Source organism: Vitis riparia, chromosome 8 (genome assembly GCF_004353265.1).
Source record: "Vitis riparia cultivar Riparia Gloire de Montpellier isolate 1030 chromosome 8, EGFV_Vit.rip_1.0, whole genome shotgun sequence".
Classification (NCBI taxonomy): domain Eukaryota; kingdom Viridiplantae; phylum Streptophyta; class Magnoliopsida; order Vitales; family Vitaceae; genus Vitis; species Vitis riparia.
In genome coordinates, this window is record NC_048438.1 from 1049381 (window position 1) to 1074969 (window position 25589).

Here is a 25589-nt window from a genome sequence, read left to right on the forward strand (position 1 = left end):
ATGCTTTCAAAAAAAACAATTTCATTTAAGACAATCAAAATAAAAATACTATCAAATGCACTTCAGTGTTTTTAAAAAACACTTTTAACCTTTTTTTTTTACATAAAAAATTAAGGGTTTATTTGACAACTGTTTTCAATTACAAATTTATGTTCTCCATAACAAAAAAAAAAAAAAAAAACCATGAAAACAAATTTGACAATAAAAAACTTATTTTATATTTTTTGTTATTAAAAAAAAAGTGTTTTCAAATAACATCTTTTAGTTGTTTTATATTATTTTAACTTGTTTTCTGATAATTATTTTAAAAAATAATTATACAAACATGTAGAATGATTAAAAATAAAATACTATACATAAAAAAAAATTAAAAACATATCCAAAAATATTGAAAATAAGTTAAAAATATTTTAAGTTTTCAAATAGACTTTTTTATTTTTAAAACATCAAAATAACAAATTTTAAAAATTATTCTCAAACATACCTTAAGTGTTTGATATAATTTATGAAACAATTTTGAAAATTTTGAAAAATCACTTGTGATGTTGACAAATCACTATAATATTTACTTAATAAACATTTGATAGATTTCCTAAAAACACTTTAAAAAAAAACATTTTCAATTAAAACACTATCAAAATATAATTTTATTAATATCAACTATGTTTATAACCAATTTTGCATTATTCTCAATCTATTTGAAAAAAGTAATTCAATAAATTATCTCATAAAATTATATGAGAGAAAATCATATATAATCTTCACATACTCGAGCCACCATTATCGGTCTTATGAAATTAAACATAAAAAATCTATGTATAACCTTCATAATAGTATACGAGCAATCCAAATATTTACTTTGAAACTCATATGAATGGGACCCATGGCCCACATAAAATTTACACTGATGAAACTCAACTACGGTCTTCCGTGGTACCATGACCCAATTTCTTAGAAAATATTAAGGATATAAAAAAATAATAAGAAAATTTTATTTTTTTCTTTTATATTGAATAAAATAATTATTTTTTATATTTCATTTCCTTTTATATTCTATTGTTTTAAATTTATTTTTATTTTGATAAAAAATAAACAAATTCAAATATAATTTTTTTACTATTTTTGAAAACAAAAAACTAACATTTCTATAAATAAATATAAATATAAAAAATAAAAAGTATAATCATTATAGGTATTTAAAGTAACAAAAATAAATTTTATTTAATACTGAATTTTTTTTAAGACAAAATGACTTAAAAAATTAAATTAAATTTTTTAACAAATGAGTGCCCATGGGCCACGGCTTGCCGACATGACACGAAATGACATGATTAGCGGAACTTATGAGCTATGTCGGGCTACTTATTTAGCTTGCATGGATTAACTCAACCTGACACGATTTTTAAGTGGACCGTGCTGGCCTAACACGACTTGGACAACTCTACACTCAAATATACTGCAACTTTTGCTATCTAATTATATAATAAATAATAATTAAATATAATAAAAATGGTTCATGGCTATTAAATGCAAAAAGTATATTAATTCTAATCATCACCCATCATTGATAAAAATACATTGACTCAATTTATTGGGATGCACCCATGACCCACGAGTAGGTAGTCTTTAATACCTTGCCCTAATTTTGTATCATCATCATATATGTATAGTAAAGAATTTCCCCAATTTTGCCCCCAAAATTAAAATTTGTTAAAGAGCAATATTTTGCCATAACTTATCAATGAATAAATCATCGATGAAATAAATAAATACGAAAAATAATGAAAAATATTCGTTGTCTAGTTTGAAGCTGTCAATTTTACATTAGCATGCAAAAATCAAAATCGATGTTTTGAAAGTATTTGAGAAATTATATTTGAAAATTATTAATTTAAAGTTGGTTATATCAAGGTTTAAACTAATAAAACCGAAGTATGAAAAATAACGATCATTTTATAATTTTATAAAAAGTTTGTAATTAAAAACAAAATATTTGATTTTTAACAATTAAAATATTAAGCTTTGAAAACTAATGACATAAAATATATTTAACCTCTAATAAAAATGGTTTATTTATTAAAAGCAAAAAAATTAACTAATATTTCATCATCATCTATCATAAATAAAAATGATAATACATCCTAAGTATTTCTTAAGAGTTAATAGGGAGCATAATGAGAGTCATGAGACTACCCTCACAATTACCAAACCTTTATTAACTTAACTCTAGCCAATTAGTTGGGCGGGTCAATCACGCACGTGAAGATAATCATCATTATCTTAAATTTAAATTAAATTTTATTTATTTAGAAAAGCAATTTTATACAATCGAGAAATTACAGAATTGACCCTCAAATAACCCGCAACTATATACGATAAAAAAGTTAAAAACACCTAACACGATCCGCTTGTGGGAGCAGAGTGGAAGTAGACGGAGTTTGGGAGTTCTGGAGAGAGAGCAGAGACACTTTGTGCCAATAACAAAACCGCGTTCTCCATTTCCTACAATCGATGCTCTGTCGTTTTGCGCCCTCTCTCTCTTTCTCTACACCAACCCCAAAACCCTAGACCCGCCCATTCTTTCTTCAATAACCTCCTTAACGTCTCGATCACTTTTTTTTTTTTTGTTCGATAACGATCACTGTCGGTTCGTATTTGTTGTGATCGTTTGTTGATTGTATTGAAAACAGTGGACTCGGGTGCGTCGTGATCGGGGTTGGTGCTGCGATCGCGATGCCGGCGGCGGTGGAGGTTGCAACCTCGATTACAAGCGATGGGGGTGCGGAGATGGAGCCGGGGCTCGACGAGGTTGGGGAAAAGGTTAATGTGGATGAGGAGGTGAAGGCATCGCCGTGGAAGAAGCCGGAGGATGGGAGTGGTGCCGTTGCGGAGGCGCCGGTGATGGGGATGGAGTCGTGGCCGGCGTTGGATGAGGCGAGACCGAATGGAGGCGCCGGCGTTGGTGGGGGGCAGGCGGCGGCGCGTTGTGGCCCGCAGGAGGGTGGGAGTTCTCCGCCACCCACTCCGGTGTCCTCGGTGAGAAAAGTTATTGGATTTTTGGGCTGTGCCTGTTCCTAGGTTTTGATTGGTTTCCGGGAAAATGCAGGAATTCCTTTTTCTTCGTTTTTTTTCCCCTGAAATTGGATGTGCAATTTTCTGAAATTGGGTATGAAATGCTGACACAAATGAAAAATGCTATAGCATGTGTCGTTTTGTGGTTGTTTGTTCATTGTCTTTGTTTGGTTGCCAAGAAAATATAGGAAAGTTTTCATCTTTATCATAAGTTCCTGTGTATCTTTTGGTCGAATTTGGGAGTAAAAATGGTGACACAAATGATAAATACTAGTCAGATGAATATGTTTTTATGCTAGCTTATTTTTACATTTTTTTGGTTGCTGAGAAAATATATGAAAATGGATGAAAATATGAGAAAAATTTCATCCTTCTATTTAGCAATGGAGGATAAAAATGCTGGAACAAATCAAAAACCCGATCAGTCAGGATCATTTGTGTACTTGTTTGCTGTTTGACTTCCATTGGTTGCTGAGAAAATGTGGGAAGTGGATGGAAAATATTGGAAGTTTCCATCTTTAGCATAAGTTTCTGTTTTTTGTTTTTATTTTAAATTGTACAAAAATGCCGAAACAAATCTAAAATAAAATAAAAATACTAACTATTAGCTCATTATTCATTCATTTTACAATGTTTTGAATTCAACTGATGCATTTTTTTTTTGCACTTATAAAAAAAAAACTGATGCATCATCGTTTGTGTTACTAACCCATCAAAAAAAATAAATAAAATATTGTTTGTGTTTATAATAATTCCTAAGTTTCACCCAGAATTTCTACCTTTTGGTTCCAATTTTAATGAATTCTTTCAAGTTAAAATTGGCACTGAGTTAAATATTTAAGATGGCAATGTACTTTCATTTTTATTTTTTAGATTTAGGGTCAGGGAAAACTAAACCCATGTTTTGGTTATTATTATCTAGACAGTAGACTTTCATTTCGTTCTTGTGAGTTATGAATTATTTTGTTCTATGATAATGAATGACCTTAGATGCATAGAATTAGTTTCGGTTCTTTGATAAACCCAGTCACTGGTGACTTACACATATTAACGACAAAACATTTTTGTTATGATGTGGTTGTTCCTCCAAAAATTTATCCGACTGGTTAGTCTGATTTCAACTTGATTTCTTTTGTAAGTTTGCTTTATGAATAATTCATAATCATTTGAATGTTGGCAGTTCACTTTTCTCACATTTTGGTGATCTTGCAGGGTGCAGTTGGGCCACAGAAACCTGAGAGACATGGGAGTTATAAATCTTTCTCGAAGCATTCCCAATTTCATCATCAAAGGCAAGGTTCTAGGCGCCATCGTGCCCCCAGTGCTATGCCTGCTCCTCGCCCTGTGTCATTGCCTTATCGTCAACCACATTTGCCACCTGTTCTCCCTGTTGTTCCTCCACCATACCTTCCTATGCTTGAAGGTGCTCATCAGTTTTATACTGAACACGTCCCGACTGCAGAATCTCCTGTGGTGAAATCTGGACGTGAATCTCCTACCCGAGGTTTTGGTCCAACAGGGCATGGTGGCGGAGATAGTATGAATGGAAGCCATATGCCTCACCCACAAGGATACAACAATCCATATGCTGGTAATTTTGCTAATAGACGACCTGATTTACAAGGACCTGGTCTCTATGTTAATCCCACATGGCATCGTCCGTGGGGAATTGGTCCAAGGGAAAACGTTAATATGCCTCGAAGTGTTGGTCCAAGGGCTTTTATAAGGCCACTGCCTCCAGTGTTTGGCCCTGCCCCAGGTTTCATTGGTAGACCAGGTGTTCATGGTAAGAGTGGTGACCAATTGTATTGTTCCATCCATTTTGGCTTATTTAATTTGTTTCTCTGCTGTTTTATCCTCTTTAGTTCTCTCACTTCTAATTTATTTCACTTTTCCTTTTCTTTTACTTTATAGACGTTGCATTTCCCACCTTCAGTGATTTTTCTATTTTCTGCTGGTTGAGTTGGTTTGCGTTTGCGATGCAGGTCCTGCTCCAGTGTATTTTCTTCCTGGTGCACCTCCACACTCTTTTAGGGTTCCTCCACCTTTTATGATGCCACATTTTCCAAATCCTAGGTTTCCCATGCCAGCACCTGAGGCACTAAATTTAAGAGCTAATGTATTAAAGCAGATAGAGTATTATTTCAGGTAAGTGATCTAAGGAACATGCTGTATGATCTACTGAGGCATGTGCATTTAGGTTCTCATGTTATGAATATGCTGTATAATGCTTGTGGCACGTTTTGGTATTTTTATGATTAAAGGGAGCATTGTTTTTCTGTATTCCTGCTTTATGCTTTCACATGCATTATATGTTTCTGAACCTATTTTGTTATATATGCCTAATGATGTTATTAGCTCTTACATGGTGGATAGATTTATCTATATACAACTTGCAAAATGATCACTACTAGTACCCAATATCAGGGTAACCCAAAATTTTTCTTTTATCACTTGATTTTGTTATATTTTCTATGGGCAGCGATGAAAATTTGCCACATGATCGTTACTTACTTTCCTTGATGGATGACCAAGGATGGGTTCCGATATCTGATATTGCTGGCTTCAATAGGGTACATTTTTTTTTTAAAGTCTGCCTCTTTATGTTTGTGCATGTTCTATATCATATGCTGGGTTTAAGTATAATACTATTATATAACTGTATTATCTTTTGATAGGCAAATAATAAGATGTTATAAATAAGCTCCAAATGAATATATAGCTGTAGTATCTTGTTTGTTTTGTCCTTTGCTATGCCTCTAATATTTGTTTTGTCCTTTCCAATGCCTCTAATATTGTGGGTCTCAGGTTAAGAAAATGACTACTGATATACCTTTTATTCTTGATGCGCTAAGGGGTTCACATGCCATAGAGGTGCAGGTTAGACAACATAAATCTTTGGGTTGCTGGCTCTGTGTTTTGTCAGTTTTACATCTGAATCTGAGCGGTCAAGTTGAGTTTATATTCTATTGGTTCTGAATTTTCTGCTTTGGAATGGTTAATTCCTTTGTAGGGTGATAGGATACGAAGACGTGATGATGGATCAAAGTGCCCGCCACTTTCCGGGCAGCATATGATAGCATCTAGACCTGAAATGCCAATGGGCCAAGTAACTGATAAGGCTGAAGTTACTTTAGAGGCTAATGAGATCAATGATGGTAATACAAAGGGAACAATAGAAAGGACTGATGAATTTCAATCAGGTGATGAACACCTGGGGGAGTGCTTACCTCCAAACGAAGATGATTCCAAGGTCACATGTGAGAGTACCTTGAAAAGTAATGCTGTTAAGTTGATGTTTAGTGGTGAAAAGAAGGATCTGATTGAAGCAGCTAGTGATTCAAACGACATTTTCAATTCCAAACCAAGTGACAATTTGTCAGATCATGATGTCAGTTATGGAACCGTGTTAGACGAGGGCTTAACTGATGTAAAGGATACTGGTGAAATTTTCCATCTCAGCAGTGTTGACGGTTCAGAAGAAACTCTTAAACCTGGGAGTTATGTCGATCGTGGAATAGGAAGCATGGATATGCAGTCAGATTATCCTTGGCAGTGTCTAAGTCACCCATCAAGTGATTTTGAAAGCCCTTTTATGCTTGATGAAGAGCTGGAAATTGAGCGCGCAACTGCTAGGAAGGACCATCTTTCATCTCCTCGAAGGTAGATTTATGGCCTTTACAAATTCCAAAATTTTCTTGTCCTAATATGCAATTTTTTTAAGGACCATATGCATGCTCTCATAAGGTTTTTTATTTTTTATGTTTTTGAACTTTATTTATCCATGTTTTTTAAGTTCCATCAATACATGTGATTTACTAACAAATGGCTTTGGTCAGCCTTTTGGTGCCTTTGTATACAACATATATAGTTTTGTCTGCCTTGTTCTCAGGTGCTTTCAATATATCTAATCTTTGCCTAGTAAAAAAAAATGTGATTCACCAAAGAATACAGTTTCATGACCTTGGACACTAATAATTGCCTTTGATGAATTAGTGAAGTCATAGGCTAATGATAGACAATTGTTCAATGATTTCAACATTTCCTGAATTAGTTATGGGAATTTTTCAACATAAATTAATTTTTGAACCAACGAAAATAATAGTACAGACATATATTTTTCCCAAAATTGTTTCTTTGGTTAATCTTCAATTGGTGATCTCAACAAAGACCCAAAGTGTGACAAAGAAAAGCTAATTATCCAGAACTGGCTATGATGGCTTACACAAAACATTGTGTGCTAAATAGCAGATTCTTGTCATCTTTGTGTCATTGAAAATGCTGAAAGCCTCTTCTCACTTTATTTTTTGGTTGTGTCCTCTCAGTGCCTTGCAAAATTGGCTATGATCTAATCTCTTGTTGCACAATATGATAGTGATATCTCTTAGAAAATTCATAAAACCACGTGGATCCCACTAGTAACCAACAGGTCCTGCATTGGTGATGCATGTTATATGGGAGTGGTTTTGGAGTTGTGGGATTTACTTGGTTCTGCTCTCCTGGAGTTTGGTGAAATCTTTTAAAATTCATATTCAGAGATATTTTGAATGGTGTTTGCCGACAAAGTCACATGGTGTTTGATTATGAGTTTGGCAATTCTTATTCTTGTTTAGGTGCAGCCTGGAACCTGCTTTAGTTATTAGAAAGCTTTTCCTTGTTTTATTATAAGTTACTAAATTTTAGTCGGAGTTAGATTTGACAACTAGGCTTCAGGTAAAATTTTTTCTTTCTCCTAATTTTTATGTTATTCTATCATGGTTTTCTTTTTCTTTTTCTTTTTCCTTTCTCTTAATGTGCTTTTGCCTCTCTAAATGGTGCTGTTGGTTGAAGGGTGAATGATGAAGATGATGAAATGGCTGTCAGTGACCATGATGTTCAGAGACTCATTGTTGTTACCCAGGTAAGGGTTCTTGACAGCCTTTTTCTCTCTGTAATTTTTGATATGCTTTCCTGATTATTAAGTTTGTATTTTGGTTATGCATATCTTTTGGAGGTGCTTTCCTGAAAACATAATTTTTGTGTTGCCTGGTACTCTTTAAAGCATTGGAAAGTTAAAAAAAACCATGTCATCAAAAATGCACTTTTTCTACAAAATGCAACTTCATACTGGTTGCTTATCATGTAATTTCTTATGTCTCTGATGACCATTTGTTTTTCAATATAATGAATATCTAAGCAAACAATTCTATAGTTGTGTCTTAGGCATAATGTCCCCACTTCAAGCCTAGGACTGTGTCGCCCATCTCCCATGGGTTAGGAACCAGGCCCAAAAAGTGATCAACAGCAATCCAATCTTAAACTTGATGGACCCATGGGATCAGGCCAGGGCTCCCTCACCCCAATAGCCCTCTCCTACTGCTGCATTCTAAAGGAATTAGGTTTTGATGTCTAAACACGAGATGCCATGAAGGTTTTTCCTGAAGAAAGACGAAAGCAGGAGGATTTTGTGCTGGTTATTGATCATGATACACAACCTAGCCTCGTTGAGATATTTGATTTGGGTTCTTATGTGGTTTTGAGGCAGTTTATGGCTTAAAAATCAATTTGGATAAAATCGAGCTTATTCCTATTGGTGGGAGTATCAAAAGTGGAGGGATTAGTTTTGGTGTGGGTTGTAAAGTAGGGAAGTTGCCCACTTCCTATTTGAGTCTCCCTTTGGGAACTTTTCACAAATTTTCTAGGGTGTGGGATGCAGTGGAGAAGAGGTTTAGAAAAAGACTAATAACGTGGAAGATGCAATATCTTTCTAAAGGAGGAAGACCGACTTTGATCAAAAGTACATTATCAAGCCTTCCAATTTATTTTATGTTTTTGTTTGTGACTCTAAGAAATATCAGTTTAAGACTTGAAAACATTGAGACTTCCTTTGGGGAGGTGGCGCGCTAGAGAAGAAACCTCATTTGGTTAAGTGGGTTGTTGCTTGGTAAGTCACGTTGGAGTTTTGCAATAGAAAGAGAGTCCTTATCAAAGCAAATCATAATAGAGAGGTTTAGAGAGGCCCTTCTTGGTTGGCATGGTTCCTTTGTGGGCAAGAAGCGTAAAAAGGCTTGGATGACAGCTCATTATGTCTCTTTTTGACAGTTTGGAAGGAAAGAAACAAGATTGTCTTTGATAATGAAGAGTTTTCGATTTAAAGGATGAAAAATTCTTTTGTTTCTAATTTTTGGTCTTGGACTAAGTTGTTTATAGATGAAGGTCCTTTATCTTTAATCAATTTTTTTGATTGGTTAGGTTCTAGATGAGGGCGGGTAAGTTTTGGGTTTCCCCTCTTCTTTTTTGCTCTTGCCTAAGGTGCTTGTTGCATACTCCTTGTATGCTTTGGGTTGGCCTTTGGGCACCCTTTATTCATTATATATACTATCTTTTTGTGCTTTTACCTATATATATATATATAAAAACTACTAGAGAGGTTTAGACATGAGGAATGGGGTTGGTGTTCAAGTGGGGTGAGGGAGGGTTGCTGGTTGTGTTGGGTTGTTTTTGTTTACATGAAGATCTTAAGTTGGAATACAAGAGGATTAGGTTCCAAGAAGAAAAGGACTGTCAGAAGGTTTTTAAGTACTCAAAGTCCAGATGTTGTGATGCTTCAGGAAACAAAGAGAGTAATTTGGGACAGGAGGTTTGTGAGCAGTGTCTAGAAAGGCAGAAGCTTGGAGTGGGCTGCTCTTCCTGCTTGTGGAGCTTCAGGGGGGATTGTGATTTTGTGGGATTCAAATAAGTTCAAGTGTACAGAGAAGGTGTTAGGATCTTTCTCCGTAACTATGAAGTTGAACTTTGGTGAGGAAGGGTCTTTTTGGTTAACTTCAATGTATGGCCCGAATAAGCCTTTGTGGAGGGACTTTTGGTTGGAGCTTCAAGACCTGTATGGTCCGACCTTCCCAAGGTGGTGTGTAGGAGGGGATTTTAATGTTATCAGGAGGATCTCTGAGAAGATGAGTGATTCTAGGTTAACATTCAACATGAGGTGTTTTGACGAGTTTATAAGGGAGAGTGGTTTGCTGGATCCCCCCTCTAAGGAATGCGGCTTTTACTTGGTCAAACATACAAGTTGTTCCTATTTGCAAGAGATTGGATAGGTCTTTGTTTTTTTTCTGAGTGGGATTCCTTTTTCTCTCAAAGTTTTCAAGAGGCGCTTCCTAGATGGACCTCAGATCATAGCCCAATTTGTTTGGAAACTAATCCTTTAAAATGGGGTCCGACTCCTTTTAGGTTTGAGAATATGTGGTTGCTCCATCCTGAGTTTAAGGAGAAGTTTAGAGATTGGTGGTAAGAGTGTACGGTTGAAGGTTGGGAAGGTCACAAGTTTATGAGGAAATTAAAGTTTGTTAAATCAAAGTTGAAAGATTGGAATCACTGCCTTTGGAGATTTAAGAGAGAGGAAAAAGCATATTCTTTCGGACTTAGGTAGAATTGATCTAATTGAACAAGAAGGGAATTTAAATCTTGATTTTGTATCAGAAAGGACCTTAAGAAGAAGGGAGCTAGAGGATTTGTTGTTAAAGGAAGAGGTTCAATGGAGACAAAAATCTAGGATCAAGTGGATTAAAGAAGGGATTGCAACTCTAAGTTCTTTCACAAAATGGCCACTGGAAGAAGAAGCAGGAAGTTCATTAAGTCTCTGATTTCTGAGAGGGGGGGGGGGGGGGGGGGGGGGGGGGGACTTTAAGCAACATTGAGGTTATTTCTGAGGAGATTGTAAATTTCTTTGGGAAACTCTATTCCAAACCCGAAGGTGATTCTTGGAGGATTGAAAGAATTGATTGGGTCCTTATTTCTGGAGAGTGCAGTTTGGTTGGATATGCCTTTTTCTGTAGAGGAGGTACGAATGATAGTTTTCCAATTGAATAAGGAAAAGGCCCTTGGTCCTGATGGTTTTACTATTGCAGTTTATCAAGAGTGTTGGGATGTGATAAAAGAGGATCTTATGAGGGTGTTTCTTGAGTTCCACACCAATGGGGTAATAAATCAAAGTACAAATGCGACATTCATTGCTATGGTGCCTAAGAAAAGCCAAACTTTTAAAATCTCAGATTATAGACCTATTAGCTTAGTTACAAGTTTATATAAGATAATTGCTAAGGTCTTATTGTTTACGTAAAGTTCTTCATGAAACAATCTTTGGCTCTCAAGGAGCCTTTGTTGAAGGGAGACACATTCTGGATGTTGTGTTGATAGCCAATGAAGTGGTGGATGAGAAAAGAAGGTTAGGGGAGGAAGGGGTAGTCTTTAAAATCTATTTTGAGAAGGCCTATGATCATGTGGATTGGGGCTTTTTAGATCATGTGCTACAAAGGAAGGGGTTCAGCCATAAATGGAGATCTTGGATAAGGGGGTGTTTGTCTTCATCAAGTTTTGCAATCCTAGTTAATGGGAATGCAAAGGGTTGGGTTAAGGCCTCTAGAGGTTTGAGACAAGGAGACCCCCTTTCTCCTTTCCTTTTTACTTTAGTGGCATATATTCTTAGTAGGTTGATGATCAAAGCAGAGGAAACTAGGCTAACTGAGGGTTTCTTTGTGGGGAGGGATAGGACTAGAGTGTCTTTGTTACAGTTTGCAGATGACACCCTCTTTTTCTCTAAAGCCTCTATGGAACATCTTTTTTTTTTTTTGATAGGAAACGATAACGGAATATATTGATAAAAAGAAGGTACAATTAGAAGGATGAGAAATCCTCCCACCAAAGAAAAACAAGACTACAAGTAATCAAATATAAGAAATACAACGAGAAAAAGACTAACGGCCTATTTACACACTGCTAACCAATCAAGTTGTAACACGTTAAGAGGTATCCCCTTAAAAACCTTAGAACAAAAAGCCCATAGAGAAGCCAAAAAACGAATAGAATCCCAAAGATACCCTGAATTCCTTGCTTTATCCTCAAAAATCCTTGCATTCCTTTCCCGCCACACCACCTACATTAACGCGATGCACGCGTCTTGCCATAAAACAACCCCTCTCTTAGAAGATCCGAAACCATTAAAATTAGTAAAAAACATGTCAGATATGCTCCTTGGGGAAACCCAATCCATCTTTGCTAACTGAAATAATCTGTGCCACAACCCCTTGGTCAAAGAGCAATGGAGGAAAAGGTGATCTACTGTTTCTCCATGCTTCATGCACAACTTACATATGTCGGGACTAAGTGCTTTGTGGGGTCTCCTCGATTGTAGCAAGTCATTAGTATTAACCTTCTTGTGCGCCACCAACCAGACAAAGGACTTGACTTTGAAAGGGACTTGAGAATTCCAGACAAATTTAGTAGGGAACACTGGAGGCGACTCAGAATATTGGGATAAGGCCATAAAGAAAGATTTGACTGTGAAAAGACCTGAAGGAGATAAGGACCATGATCTCTTATCTGGAACCGAAGGAGATATGTGTAGACGATCAAGAGACCGCATAAGGCTTTCTAAATCTTCTATCTCAGGATCAGTAAGATTTCGACGAAAATTGAAATTCCAAGAGAAAGGACGGGAATATCCGAGAATTGATGAAATAGGAGCATTTTTATCCGTGACTACGCTAAGTAATCTTGGATATTGTATTCCCAAAGGTTGATCCCCCCACCACAAGATTATCCTTTTGGTTTTTGGATAAGTATCTGGTTTAAAAATCGACTTAGAAAAAAAGCACCATTTCAGGTATTAATACTAGACAGGAGCTGTTGTCTAGTTTGGCCTCGGTTTTAGATTGCAGAGTGTTAGAGTGACCTTTGTCTTATCTAGGCCTTCCATTGGGAGGGAACCCAAAGACAATAGGCTTTTGGGATCCAGTGGTTGAGAGAATTTCGAGGAGGTTGGATGGTTGGAAAAAGACCTTTTTGTCTTTGGGAGGGAGGATTACTTTAATTCAGTCTTGTCTGTCTCACATCCCAGCTACTTCCTCTCCCTGTTTAAAATCCCAACATCAATAGCTTCAAAGATTGAGAAGATGCAAAGGGATTTTCTTTGGTCCGGGGTGGGGGAAGGGAAGAAAGATCATCTTATCAAATGGGATGTTGTTAGTAGGCCAAAGGAGTTGGGAGGTTTGGGTTTTGGGAAGACTTCTCTGAGAAATGTTTCTCTCTTAGGGAAATGGCTTTGGAGGTTCCCTAGAGAAAGGAGTGGTCTTTGGCATAAGATTATTGCGAGTATATATGGGACACATCCTAATGGATGAGACGCCAACATGGTGGTTAGATGGTCACATAGATGTCCTTGGAAGGCTATTGCTCAAGTTTTCCAGGTTTTTTCCCCTTTTATCCGCCTAGTGGTGGGCAAAGGGGAGAGAATTCGTTTTTGGGAAGATCTTTGGTGGGGTAACCAAACTTTGTGCTCTCAATTTGCTGATCTTTATAGAGTTATTTCTGTGACAAACCTCACTGTCTCAAATGTCCTTGGCAATTCCTTTCCACTGTTTTGGAGTTTTAATTTTCGCTACAATCTTACTGATTCAGAAATTGATCTCCTTCAGATATTAATGTCCTCCCTTAGTTCTGTGCTTTTCTCTCATTTTTTGGCCGATTCAAGAGCGTGGTCTTTGTCATCGTCAGACTTGTTTTCAGTGAAATCTTTTTTCTTGGCCTTCTGAAAAGTCTCAAATCCTATCTTGTTCCTTCTGGCCAAGTTTTTGTGGAGTTCAAAAGCCCCTTCAAAGGTTAAGACCCTCGCTTGGTTAGTAGCACATGGGAAGGTAAACACCAATGATAAGTTGCAATTGAGAAGACCCTACAAATCCCTTTGTCCTCAATGGTGCATTCTTTGCAAAGGAAATGGAGAGTCGATTGACCACCTTTTTCTTTATTGTCCTGTTACCATTGGACTTAGGCACAAGTTGTTCAATCTAGCAAGGTTGGTTTGGGTCCCTCTAAGGTGTTTTGAGGACATGTTGGTTATTGCTTTTAAAGGCTTGGGGAATTCATTAAGAGGCAAGACACTTTGGCAAATCGCTTGCCTTACTTTGATATGGATGGTGTTGCAAGAGAGAAACAATAGGATTTTTGAGGATAAGGGGAGAACGGAAGAGATGTTATGGGATTTGATTCGGTTCTATTCTTCTCTATGGGCTTCTTGTAATGCAGCTTTTAGAGGAGTTCCTCTAAGTGTTTTACAACTCAACTGGATTGCGGTTTGTGCTTCAAAAGTTTGAAGAATGTTGGGGTTTCTCTTTGTTTTTAGATTTCTATTGTTGGGAGTTTTCTTTTTTGTTTAGTTTTTGTAGGAAGGACCTCTCATCCTTCCCTTGGTTTCTTCTCTTTCTTTTGTATCTTTTCTTTCTCCTGTATCTTTTCTTCTATTAATATATTTTTCTTCATTTCTGATCCAAAAAAAAAAAAAAAGAGAAGGGTAGGATTTTGGAAAGATGTTTGGTTTGACGATTTACCCTTGGAAGAAGCCTTCTTGAATTTATTCTCTATAGCTTCATGCAAAGATGGATGGGTAAGGGATGTGTAGGTGAGGGAAGGGGTTGGTTGGAGTCATTGCTTTTCTAGGTAGTTAAATGATTGGGAAATCATGGAAGTGGAGTCTTTCTTATGGAAGCTGCATTCCATGTCAATTAGAAGGGATGAGGAGGACATATTGAGGTGGATGAAACAAATTGTGGCAATTTATCAGTTAGGTCTCTTTATGCATCTTTGACCAAGGGAGATAAAGAGCCCTTCCTGGCAAGCATAGTGTGGAGTTTGCGGGCACTGATGAAGATAGGTTTCTTTGCGTAGGAAGTGACTTGGGGTAGAATTCTCACGCTTGATCAACTCAAAAGGAGGGGTGGACTTTGATGAAAAGTGTTATTTATGCAAACGTGAGGAGGAAAGAACGGACCAATTGCTACTCTATGTTTTAGAGGTAGAATGTTGTGACAGTTGATATTCTCTCTTTGAAATGGTTTGGGTGATGGAGTCTTCTATGGGAGGGAACCTTTTGAGTTGACATGACTCTTTTGTAGGGAAGAAGTGGAACAAAGACTTGAGGACCGTCCCATTGTGCGTGTCCTAGACTCTTTGAAGGGAAAGAAATAGGAGGCCATTTAATGATGTCAAATAGTTGGATCAAGCAATCAAATTTAATTTTTTGTACACTTTTGTGAATTGGATTAGGTTGTATATAGTTGATCAATCAATGTCTATGCTAGATTTTGTAGATTGACTGAGTTTCAAGTAAGGAAATGTCTCACTCAGATTAGGTGGCTTTTTGATACATTGTGTGCTTTGGTGCATCTCCTCTTAGACACTTCTAATACTATTTCTCATTTGCCTATCAAAAAAAAAAAAAGATGTTCAACCTAGCCTCCATCAGATGCAAAACCTCTATGATCAAACAAGTGCTTTGGTCCTGCAGAGGTTGGATTTGGAAGGAGGGTTTGTAGAGCAAGCCATTGTGAAAGAGCAGGATCTCCCAGACAGCATTGCAAGGTTCAATGGCTTTAACAGATTGAACTCTGATCTCCATTCTGTGACAGTGCTGGTATTGCCTTCAAAGACCTCTAAATATTATGGGCGAATTCTAACTTTTTTTGAGTTTTGGATTTGAAATTTTCTTCTCTTTTGAAATTGGTTGAAAAAATTAGTCCATCTTTCCTCAACCCTTCAATTTGCACCTCCTGTTAAGACATAATTGTCCTTATTTAATGGAGTTCGGTGGCCCACATAATCCCAATTACCTCTTCTCTCAATCTCAGGTCATGGCTCTAATTTCTTCCTCTTATAACTCTCTTCTTGATTCTACCTTTTCACCTAGGACCGTCTAACTACTGATGAGGAATTGTTCATCCCTACTGGGACTTTCTTAGATGATCCAACCTGTGACCTTAGAGACAATGTGTCATCTAGAGGGCCTTTCACCTGGCAAGATTAATAAAAGATCATAGGGCTGCTATCCTCTTCAAACCTTAGAGACGATGTCCTCTTTAAACCTTAGCATCCAAAGCAAAAACAGAAACACTAATTCATATTTTTCCTTCATGTGCTGTTGTGTATTTGGTGTGATAGGTATTCCCTTTTTTCCCCCAGTGTTTCACTCAGGAATATCAGATGTTATGTAGTTTACCTATCTTAAGAGTTTATAATGATTATTGATGGTTGCACATGAGAAATAAAGAAGGCTTAATATGACTGTCTATGTTCTGAGGTTGATTTTGAGTCTATGATGGGAATCTGAATCTGTCAAACGGCATTCCAGTTTCATTGTGCTGCAGTTTTTAGTGGTTGATATTTTCTTACCTAGTTTTTTTTTCCCCTGTGTTTATCACTGTGTACAATGTCGTATAACTGTATATGTGAGGTCCTTATTTCCGATTCTAAATTTGGATTTATTCTTATCTGTCATTGAGTGAACTTTATGTTGTTGACCATTTTAATTTTCTAAATGAATCTCCATTATTGTTTATTGTTACTATGTAGAGCCTGAGTGTAAGCCAAGAAAATAGAATGCATTCAGAAGGATTAAAAGTGATTCCAAATGAGCTTGTATCCAGGGTAATTGATGGCCCCTACTTACATGAGCAGGTTAATGCAAGCCCATTTTGGCCTTTCTGCTTTGAACTTTGCTTTGATTAAATGCAGTGGCTTTTACTTCCCATGTGGTTTTACTGATTTGTTCACTTTATGCAGGGTTCAAGAGGTAAACAACCTGATAACAAAAAGAATATTTGGGCTTTAAAAAATAGAGATGGAGATTCTAGATTTTGCAGTTCGCCTCCTGGATTAGCAAATTCAAGAGTAAGTGGAAGTATAGAAGGAAGGGATGGTTGTGAGGAGCCTGCTCATGCTACTTCCCGAAGGAGGCATAATAAAGGCTTTAACAAGTGGCAGTTATCACCTAAACAACAACGCTTGTTTTTGAGCAATTCTGGAAACAATGGAAGTAGTCCGCCTAGCAGTTCAGTTGGTTTTTTCTTTGGATCAACGCCCCCAGAAGGTCATGGGTGAGCCATAATACTGTTGCTTATCATTTCTAAGCTCTGATTTAATATTAAAAGCATCATAATTAGCTTTTTATGTTGTGGTCCTTGGTGGTGCTGGTGTGGTTCATTACTGTTTTCCTGCGTGCAGCACAACTTCTGTGAAATTGGCTAGTGGGATTCTCTCTGGGACTAGTCCACCAGTGGGTCATAATTCGAAACCATCCCCTCCACAACATCCAAGTCATCAGCTTTTAGATGAAAGAGGGCTTAAGCAACAGAAGTAAGGAACTTAAACTGTTTTAGGTGTGTTGTGTTTACAACAAAGTATCTTAGAACACTCAATTTGTAAATTCACAAATTCATTTGTACTCTTATTCATTAGGTACCTGAAGTTTCATAAGCATTGCCTCAGTGAGCGAAAGAGATTGGGGATTGGTTGCAGTGAGGTGGGTTCATAAATCTCCTTTACATTTATCTGGATTATTATGAAACTTGAACATGTATGAGTGAATCATTATAGTATGTTCTAATAAAAGAAAATCACCATAATATGCACCTGAGGAACATAGTGTTTTACATGCAGTAGAAGTATTTTATAGTAGCAGAGCCAAGTCTTGTAAAGCTTGAGACAAATAGAAGCATTCTCAATAGTTTTTATGGGAAATTATGATAGTGTAGCAGTAATTCTTTAGTTCTTGCGGGGGGCTACCTCTCAGGTTGCAGTATTCAGGGTGATAGGAGACACAATCTCAAAATCTCTCATCTTTTCTTTGCTGATGATACAATCGTGTTCTGTGAGGCTAATAAAGAGCACCTAACACATTTAAGCTGGATTCTTTTGTGGTTTGAAGCAGCTTCAGGCCTAAGGATTAATTTGGACAAAAGTGAAAATATCCCAGTTGGTGTGGTGGAGGAGATTGAGGAGATGGTAGTGGAATTAGGGTGTAGGGTGGGCTCGTTGCCTTCTCAATACTTGGGTTTGCCATTAGGGGCTCCTAACAAAGCCCCTTCAGTTTGGGATGGGGTGGAAGAGAAAGTGAGGAGGAGACTAGCATGGTGGAAACAACAATATATATCCAAAGGGGGGAGAATCACTCTCATAAGAAGCACCTTGGCTAGCATGCCAATTTATCATATGTCTTTGTTCCGGATGCCTAAATCAGTGGCTAGGAGATTAGAAAAAGCTCAAAGAGACTTTCTATGGGGAGGGGGAAGTGTGGAAAGGAAAGCTCATCTAATCAAGTGGGAGGCGATTTGTGAGGATAAGAGCAAGGGAGGGCTAGGCTTAAGGAAGTTAGTGCTCTTGAACAAAGCTTTGCTTGGTAAATGGATTTGGAGATTTGCTTATGATAAAGATAATCTTTGGAAGCAAGTGATAACGGCGAAATATGGGCAAGAAGGTCATGGTTGGAGAGCAAAGAGGGCTTATGGGGCGTTCGGAGTAGGGGTGTGGAAGGAAATCTTGAAGGAAACTAAATGGTGCTGGGATAACATGGGGTTCATAGTGGGGAAGGGAAGCAAAATCAATTTTTGGACTGATGTTTGGTGTAATGGTACAAGGCTGTCCCAAAATTTCCCTCACCTATTTGCTATGGCTTCTCATAGGAATGCTACGGTGGAGGAGATGTGGGATCAGAATTTCGGTCAAGGGGGGTGGAATCTAAGATTTTTTAGGGACTTTTACGATTGGGAGATGGATATGATAGGGGACTTGCTCCGTGCTCTGAGGGGTTACAAACCCTTTATGGAGGAAGACTCGGTCTGCTGGAAGGGAGGAAAGAATGGAAAGTTTAGGGTCAAAGAAGCTTATTGATTGGTGGCTAGATCCAATGATATTGTTTGTCCATCAAGATGCATTTGGGTGGATTCAGTCCCAACCAAGGTTGCATTCTATGCTTGGGAGGCTACATGGGGGAGGGTGCTCACTCTTGATTGACTCCAGAAAAGAGGATGACAACTTCCTAATTGCTGCTTTCTGTGTGGTTGTGAAGAAGAAACTGTAAATCATATACTTATTCACTATATAGTGGTCAGAGTTCTGTGAGATATTGTTCTTGGATTATCAGGTGTGCAGTGGGTCTTTCCAGAAACTGTAAAGGAGGTCTTAACTAGCTGGAGGGGCCCTTTTGTGGGAAAGAAAAGGAAAAAGATATGGAATAGACTAGCTTTTAGAGGGGGGGGGGGGGGGGGGGGGGAGTGTTAGATATTCAAAAGCTTAAGAATTCTTTTGTTTGTAGTTTGTGGAGCTGGGCTAGATTGTATATTGGTGAGGAGCGTATGTCCCTTATAGGGTTCTTGGAATGGTTAGCATCCAATTAAGGGGTGGTGAGTCTTGTTGGTCTTCTTTTTTGCTTTGAGAGGGGGTCGTTGCTTTGTATACCCCCGTATACTTTGTAACTTTCCGTCTCTTCATTAATACATCTTGCTTTATTTATCAAAAAAAAATAAAATTCTTTAGTTCTTTTGTTCTATTCAAGTGTTACTAGAACTAATTTTTAGTTTGCTTCCTCAATGTTCGTGTATTCTTTTTCAACAGTATTGAAGTTCAGTTGTATGTTCTGATGGCATATTAGACTTTAGCTCCTTCCATGTATTTTTTTTCCAGGTATCTTTATGACTAGTTAGTGTTTATAAACAAGCATATTCATGATCTTGAATATTGGTGTAAAAAGATATGATAATAGTTAATCAATTACTATTTCTTGATACGTGGCTTCCTTCCTAAAATCCTGTGAGGTGTTCAGTCTTCTCATGGGTTGTAAGAAAGAAATCCAAGGAGGGAGAGGATATAAATTATTCCTTCTTTTTCCCCCTGCTTAGTCTCAAAGTGGCACATGCATGCTAAGAAGTTTCCTTGAAGGGATGTCAAGCATCTGAACCCACATCCTGGCACATAAAGCACCGGCATGATACAGTTTGAGCAATGGGCTGGTGATCAAACATTTATTCATGTGCTCTTGTTACTTCATCTTCTTGAGGTTTCGATTATCTTTTCTCAAGGTTGCAACTTGTATCTTCTCAATTGTGATTTCCAAACAGTCCCATTGTGCTGAAGGTTATTTCTTGCTTATTTATCTATCTTCTTTAGCATGGTGATTTGAATTGTACGCATGCATCCTTTCATTTTATTAAATATGCTATTATACTGTGAATGAAGGTATCAATTTGAATCATGAGTACAGTTGGGCATGATAACAAACAAATTAAGTGTTTGAAAATTAGATAGAATTAAAAGCATATATTGGGATTGCAAAGTGGGAAGTCGAATTAGGAATGCCATACATATAATAAATCCTACAAGTGATGTTTTGAGCTTTGGACGTAGCTTGGGCTCTTAGGACAATAAACAACAGTTAGATAAGTATCTCTGTGATGGAAATAAAATTCACATGTGTACATGGCCCCAGTTACCTGTGTAGCCTGGTTTCTTAAGTTAGGACAATATAAAAAGTTAGACAAGTATTTTCCTGCCATGAAAATAATATTCACATGTGCACATGGCCACAGTTATGCATGTGAAGTGTCCTCATCAGTCTTCCCTTCTTTAATTCATATATGCTCTAGCATCCATATTCTGTGGTGTGTGAATTGTTATTGACACTAGTCTTTGTGTTCACATTTCAGTCTTTCCTGTTGCATTTTTTTTATTGTTTTTTGATAGGTAAAGAAAAGTCGTATTAAAAGTAAACAGGAGACACCAAAAACAGTGCCCTCATACAAAAAGTACACAAAAAAGCCTAAAGGCTCAAACCAGAGGAGGAGGGAGAGAAGCAAAAAACATCACCTGTCCTTACTTAAAGTCTAACCAATCAATGAAACTTATAAAAGAAATAAGGCTCATATCTATAGACACCTTAGACCAAGACCACAAGTTACATACAAAAGAATTTTTCAATCTTTGGATCGATAACTTCTCATTGTCAAATGCTATCAAATTCCTTCCTTCCACATTGTCCAAAATATACATAAAGGGGCCACTTGCCAAGCATTTTTACGAGCTTTACCCACAAACGACCCATGCCACCCAAGAAGAGTTTCCTTCATTGAACAAGAAAGAATCCAAGACACGCCAAAGAGGGAGAAAAGAAGACTCCAAAGAACCCAAGTCTTTGCATAGTGAAGAAGAAGGTGATCAATCGTCTTTGCTTCAGAGAGGCAAATGAAACACTTATTTGCCAAAAATTACCCCCTCCTTAGAAGTTGGTCAAAAGTTAAGACTTTCCTCCAAGAAGCCTCCCAAGCAAAGAAAGCCACACGCTCGATCTCTAGATACTACCACTAGAGAACAAGGGGGATCTTTGGGCTCCAAGGTAGAATAGAGAGATTTGACTGAAAAGGTCCCATACCTCGAAGCTGTTCAAATCACTCTATCTTCCACATCCCGATGAACCTTAATTGCTTGAATCTTTTGCAGGAAATGCTCCACCAAATCTAACTCCCTATCATTAAAGGCCCTAGAGAAAAGAGGGGTCCATCCCCCCTCCCCCCCTCTCCTTCAGGGTTCCAAACATTCGCCACCTAAACTTCCTTAGACAAAAAAAGGGTGAATAAGGAAGGGAAGGATTCACAAAGTGGCTCATCTCCACACAACTTGTCCATCCAGAATCTCACTATTTGCCCATTGCCCACTTGGAAGGCCAACCTATCACTCAAATAGTTCCACTCCTTCCTAATAGCTTTCCACAACCCCACACCAAACCTCTCACTCACCTTGTGGGAATGCCACCCCCCATCAACTTCACCATACTTTTGACTAATGACATGCTTCCAAAGGGCCTCCCTTTCATTGGCATACCACCAACTCCACTTGCATAAGAGGGCTATATTCATCAAAGAGAGATTTCTCACACCCAAACCACTTTTCCTTTTCTCCAAACAAACCGTTTTCCACCTTACAAGATACGGTTTCTGCACTAGAGCCTCACCACCCCAAAGAAAATTCCTCTATATCTTCTTCAGTCTTAATCTCACTTTTCTTAGCATGCAAAATGGAGACGTGAAATAGATAGGCATGCTAGACAAAGTGTTTCGAATTAAAGTAAGCCTTCCTCCTTTTGAGATATACCGTCTTTTCCACATGACTAGCCTTTTTCAAAATCTCTCTTCAACATCATCCCAAATTGTCACAAATTTGAAAGGGGCCCCAAAGGAAGACCCAAGGAAGGGACCCAAGTCTTATATTTTGCACCCTGCCTATCGGAATTAGCTCACTTTTATCCAAATTGATTCTCAAACCCGAACAAGCCTCGAACCACATAAGAAGCTAGCTTAGATAAGTCATATGGTCTTGAGACACCTCACAAAACACCAAAATATCATAAGCAGATAACAAGTGCGATATCAAAATCCCATCACCACTTCTACCCCTCACCTACCAACCAGATAAGAAGCCCCATTAATTGCTCTCTGGAAGGGACAACCAAACAGCTCCTTGGCTATCACGAGTAAATGAAGGGAGAGGGGATCTTCTTGTCTCAAACCCCTCGAACTTTGGAAAAAACCATGATGGGATCCATTTACTAAAACAGAAAATTTCTCAGTAGAGATATACCATTCTACCTAGTTAATCCATCTCTCCTCAAGACCCATCTTTCTTAGCACCGCAAACAAAAACTTCCAATTCACATGATCATACACCTTCTCTATATCCAACTTGCACAACACACCACCTTCATTGCTTTTCAACCTTGAGTCCACGACCTCATTTGCAATCAAAACTGCATCTAAAAATCTGTCTACCCTCCACAAAAACATTTTGAGACTCCGTAATCACTTTGTCCACTACTTTTTTAAGTCTATTGGCCAACACCTTGGCTAGCAACTTATAGAGACTGCCCATAAGGCTAATCGACCTAAAATCTTTCAGGTCTTCTGCACCTCCCTTTTTTGGAATAAGAGTCGGGAAAGTAGCATTCAAAGACTTGACAAATCTGCCGCACTCATGGAATTCCCTAAAAAACCTAAAACCTCTTACCTTTACAACATCCCAACAAAAAAGCCAAAACACCATGGTGTAACCGTTCGGACTAGGAGCTTTGTCCTTGCCCAGATCTGAGAGAGTAGCGAACACCTCTTCTTCTAAAGAAGGAAGCTTCAGCCTCTCTGCTTCACTGCTAACTAAGCCCGCAAAGGACAACCCTTCAATACTAGGATGCCATCCCCCTTCTTTTGAAAAGAGATTATGAAACGCCCCAACCACACTAGCTTTTAATTCATTCTCCTCGGTATACTCGCAACCATTCACTTTTACCTTGGATAACTAGTTCCTTCTACTATGAGCATTTGCCATCTTGTGGAAGAATCTGGTGTTATTGTCCCCCTCCTTCAACCACACTTCCCTCAATTTTTGTTTCCAAGAGATTTCCTCTCTCATAACCCAATTCTTATAAGACTCCCTAGCCTCTTTTTTGGCTTCAGATTCTTCTAGATTTAGGGTAGAACCTTTCTCCTTCTCATCCCAATATACAGCTTGGCTGAGAGCTTCTCCCTTTCTAGCCTTAATGAAACCAAACACTTCTTTATTCCAAGTCTTCAAGACTGCTTTTAAGGCTCTTAATTTTGCATCTAAAACAAAGCTGAAAGTCCCAATAAAGTTAAAGCTCACCCACTAATTCTTAACCTGATCTTTGAACCCTTCTTCCTCCAACCATATGTTCTCAAATTTGAAAGGGGAGGAGCCCCTCCTCAGGCCTCCTCCATCGACAAAACGGGGAAGTGATCAGAGACCGATCTTTTGGTAAAACAACCTGCACAGACCCATTAAAAAGTTTGTCCCAATTATCTGACACTAAAAACCGGTTGAGCCTAGATTGGGATTGGTTGTTCATCCCACTCTAAGTGAATGGACCCTCCTGCAGAGGAATGCCCCACAACTCCAGCTCCTCTAACATGTTTGAAAATCTCCTCATTGTTGAAGATAACCCTCCACCCCTACTACATTCCCCTGGAAATCTTATCATGTTGAAATCCCCACTTACACACGAAGGATCGCTCCATAAACCTCTTATTGCCCCCATTATTGTTTTTTGAATATATTCATTTATTTCTAAATATTTATTGTTATTACTTATTATTAATATATTGTCAAGTTAGGTTTACGTGGGTAGTTTAAGGACCTTAAACCAGTAACATCTTCATTGGAGATGTTGGTATTCATTGATTTAATTACATTGTCTAGAATGTTAGGGTGGTGTTGTTGCCTTTTTTATTTTTTTTAATGTAAGAGACAAAAATGTTTTTATTAACATGGTAAAACTGAGAAGGATGAGAAATCCTTCCTTAATTACAAACTTGATCCAAGCAAAGGAAAAGAACTAGAAGACATCAAAATGTCTCAACATTACTATTTTGACACTTTTGAACTACATATCGAAATCCAATCAAGATGAATAAAGTTGAGAGGAATGCCCTTGAAAGTTGTAGTAGTGGATGCCGAAAATGATGGATAGATATAGATTAGGTCTCATAATGTTTCAGATGTCCTCCACTTGTCCTCAAAGATCCTTGCATTTCTTTTCCGCCATGTCTTCCGAATCAAAGTAAGACAAGCGATTCACCATAGAACTTTGCCCCTATTTGTGCTCCTTAACTCCTTAAAAGAAATGGTCAACATATTACATACACTTTTAGGCGGAGCCCAAACCAAGTTGGTTAGTCTTAAAAGCTTAAGCCATGACTCCATAGTCATTCGATAGTGTAAAAAAAATGATCCATCAATTCCCCAATACCTATACACGGAGTGCAACAATATGGACTAAGGGCTTTGATAGGTCTTCTCACTTGAAGCATGTATTGGTGTTAACCTTCTTGTTAGCCACTAACCTAGCAAAGGCCTTGACCTTTGATGAAGGTTTTTATTCCCAAATGAAATTAGCTTAAGAGAAGAGAACTAAATTTGATTATTTGGTAAGGCTACGAAAAAAAATTTGGCCCAAAATAAGTCGAAAGATGAAAAAGACCAAGCTCTCACATTGGGGATGATGGTGATAGGTTAACAATATTGAGAATGGACATGAGTTTTTCAAGATCCTCTCTCTCTGTCCTCTATAGGTCGAGAATAAAGTTGTAGGGGTGCCATTAACTAATACAACCAATCTCACAGTAGAAATGCAAAAGGGGATCCACTGTCTCCATTTGGGACCAAGCCCCATCTTTTCTAAAACCGAAAGAAGGAACTTCTAGTTTACATGATCGTAAGCTTTTTCTATATCTAGTTTACAAACTAAACTTGCATTGGAACTTTGTTTCCATGAGTCAATCGCCTCATTTGCTACCAGGGTTGCATCTAGAATCTGTTTACCCCACCAATTGCATTTTGGTTGTTTGACACTACTTTGCCAATCACCCTTTTCAACTTGTTAGTTAGGACTTTTGCAAGAATTTTGTAAAGGCTACATAAGACTAATTGGCTTGAAATCTTGTACGTCACCCCCCAATTTTGACAATGCTTTGGTCACCTCCTCCTCTATAAATGACCCCTCCAAACCCTCATTATCTGTAGAGTCAATACTCTTAAATAACTCTGAAACCACCTCAGGTCTTCTCACTTGGGGTTCTTCAAACACAACTTTGAAGTAGGAACCAATCCCTTCTTTAAGCTCCTCCTCTTTTTCTAATCCAACACCCCTGACAGTAAGA

General features: G+C 37.8%; 1 protein-coding gene across 4 annotated transcripts in view; it reads left to right on the forward strand.

Annotated features, from left to right (window-relative positions):
* Nucleotides 1–2416: 2416 nt before the first annotated feature.
* LOC117921234 (la-related protein 1A-like) overlaps nt 2417–25589 on the forward strand; it is a 34269-nt gene continuing 11096 nt past the window's right edge. The window contains exons 1-12 of one of the 4 annotated variants that reach the window (XR_004652307.1): nt 2417–3036; nt 4285–4858; nt 5058–5220; nt 5555–5645; nt 5881–5952; nt 6086–6735; nt 7903–7972; nt 16450–16554; nt 16660–16973; nt 17101–17232; nt 17335–17398; nt 19773–20007. Coding sequence is in view for 3 of the 4 variants with exons in the window: in XM_034839067.1 (XP_034694958.1) it covers nt 2734–3036; nt 4285–4858; nt 5058–5220; nt 5555–5645; nt 5881–5952; nt 6086–6735; nt 7903–7972; nt 16450–16554; nt 16660–16973; nt 17101–17232; nt 17335–17398; nt 19697–19714 (2556 nt within the window). In the remaining variant the exon portion in view is untranslated. The other 3 variants (XM_034839067.1, XM_034839065.1, XM_034839066.1) reach the window with 3 other exon arrangements.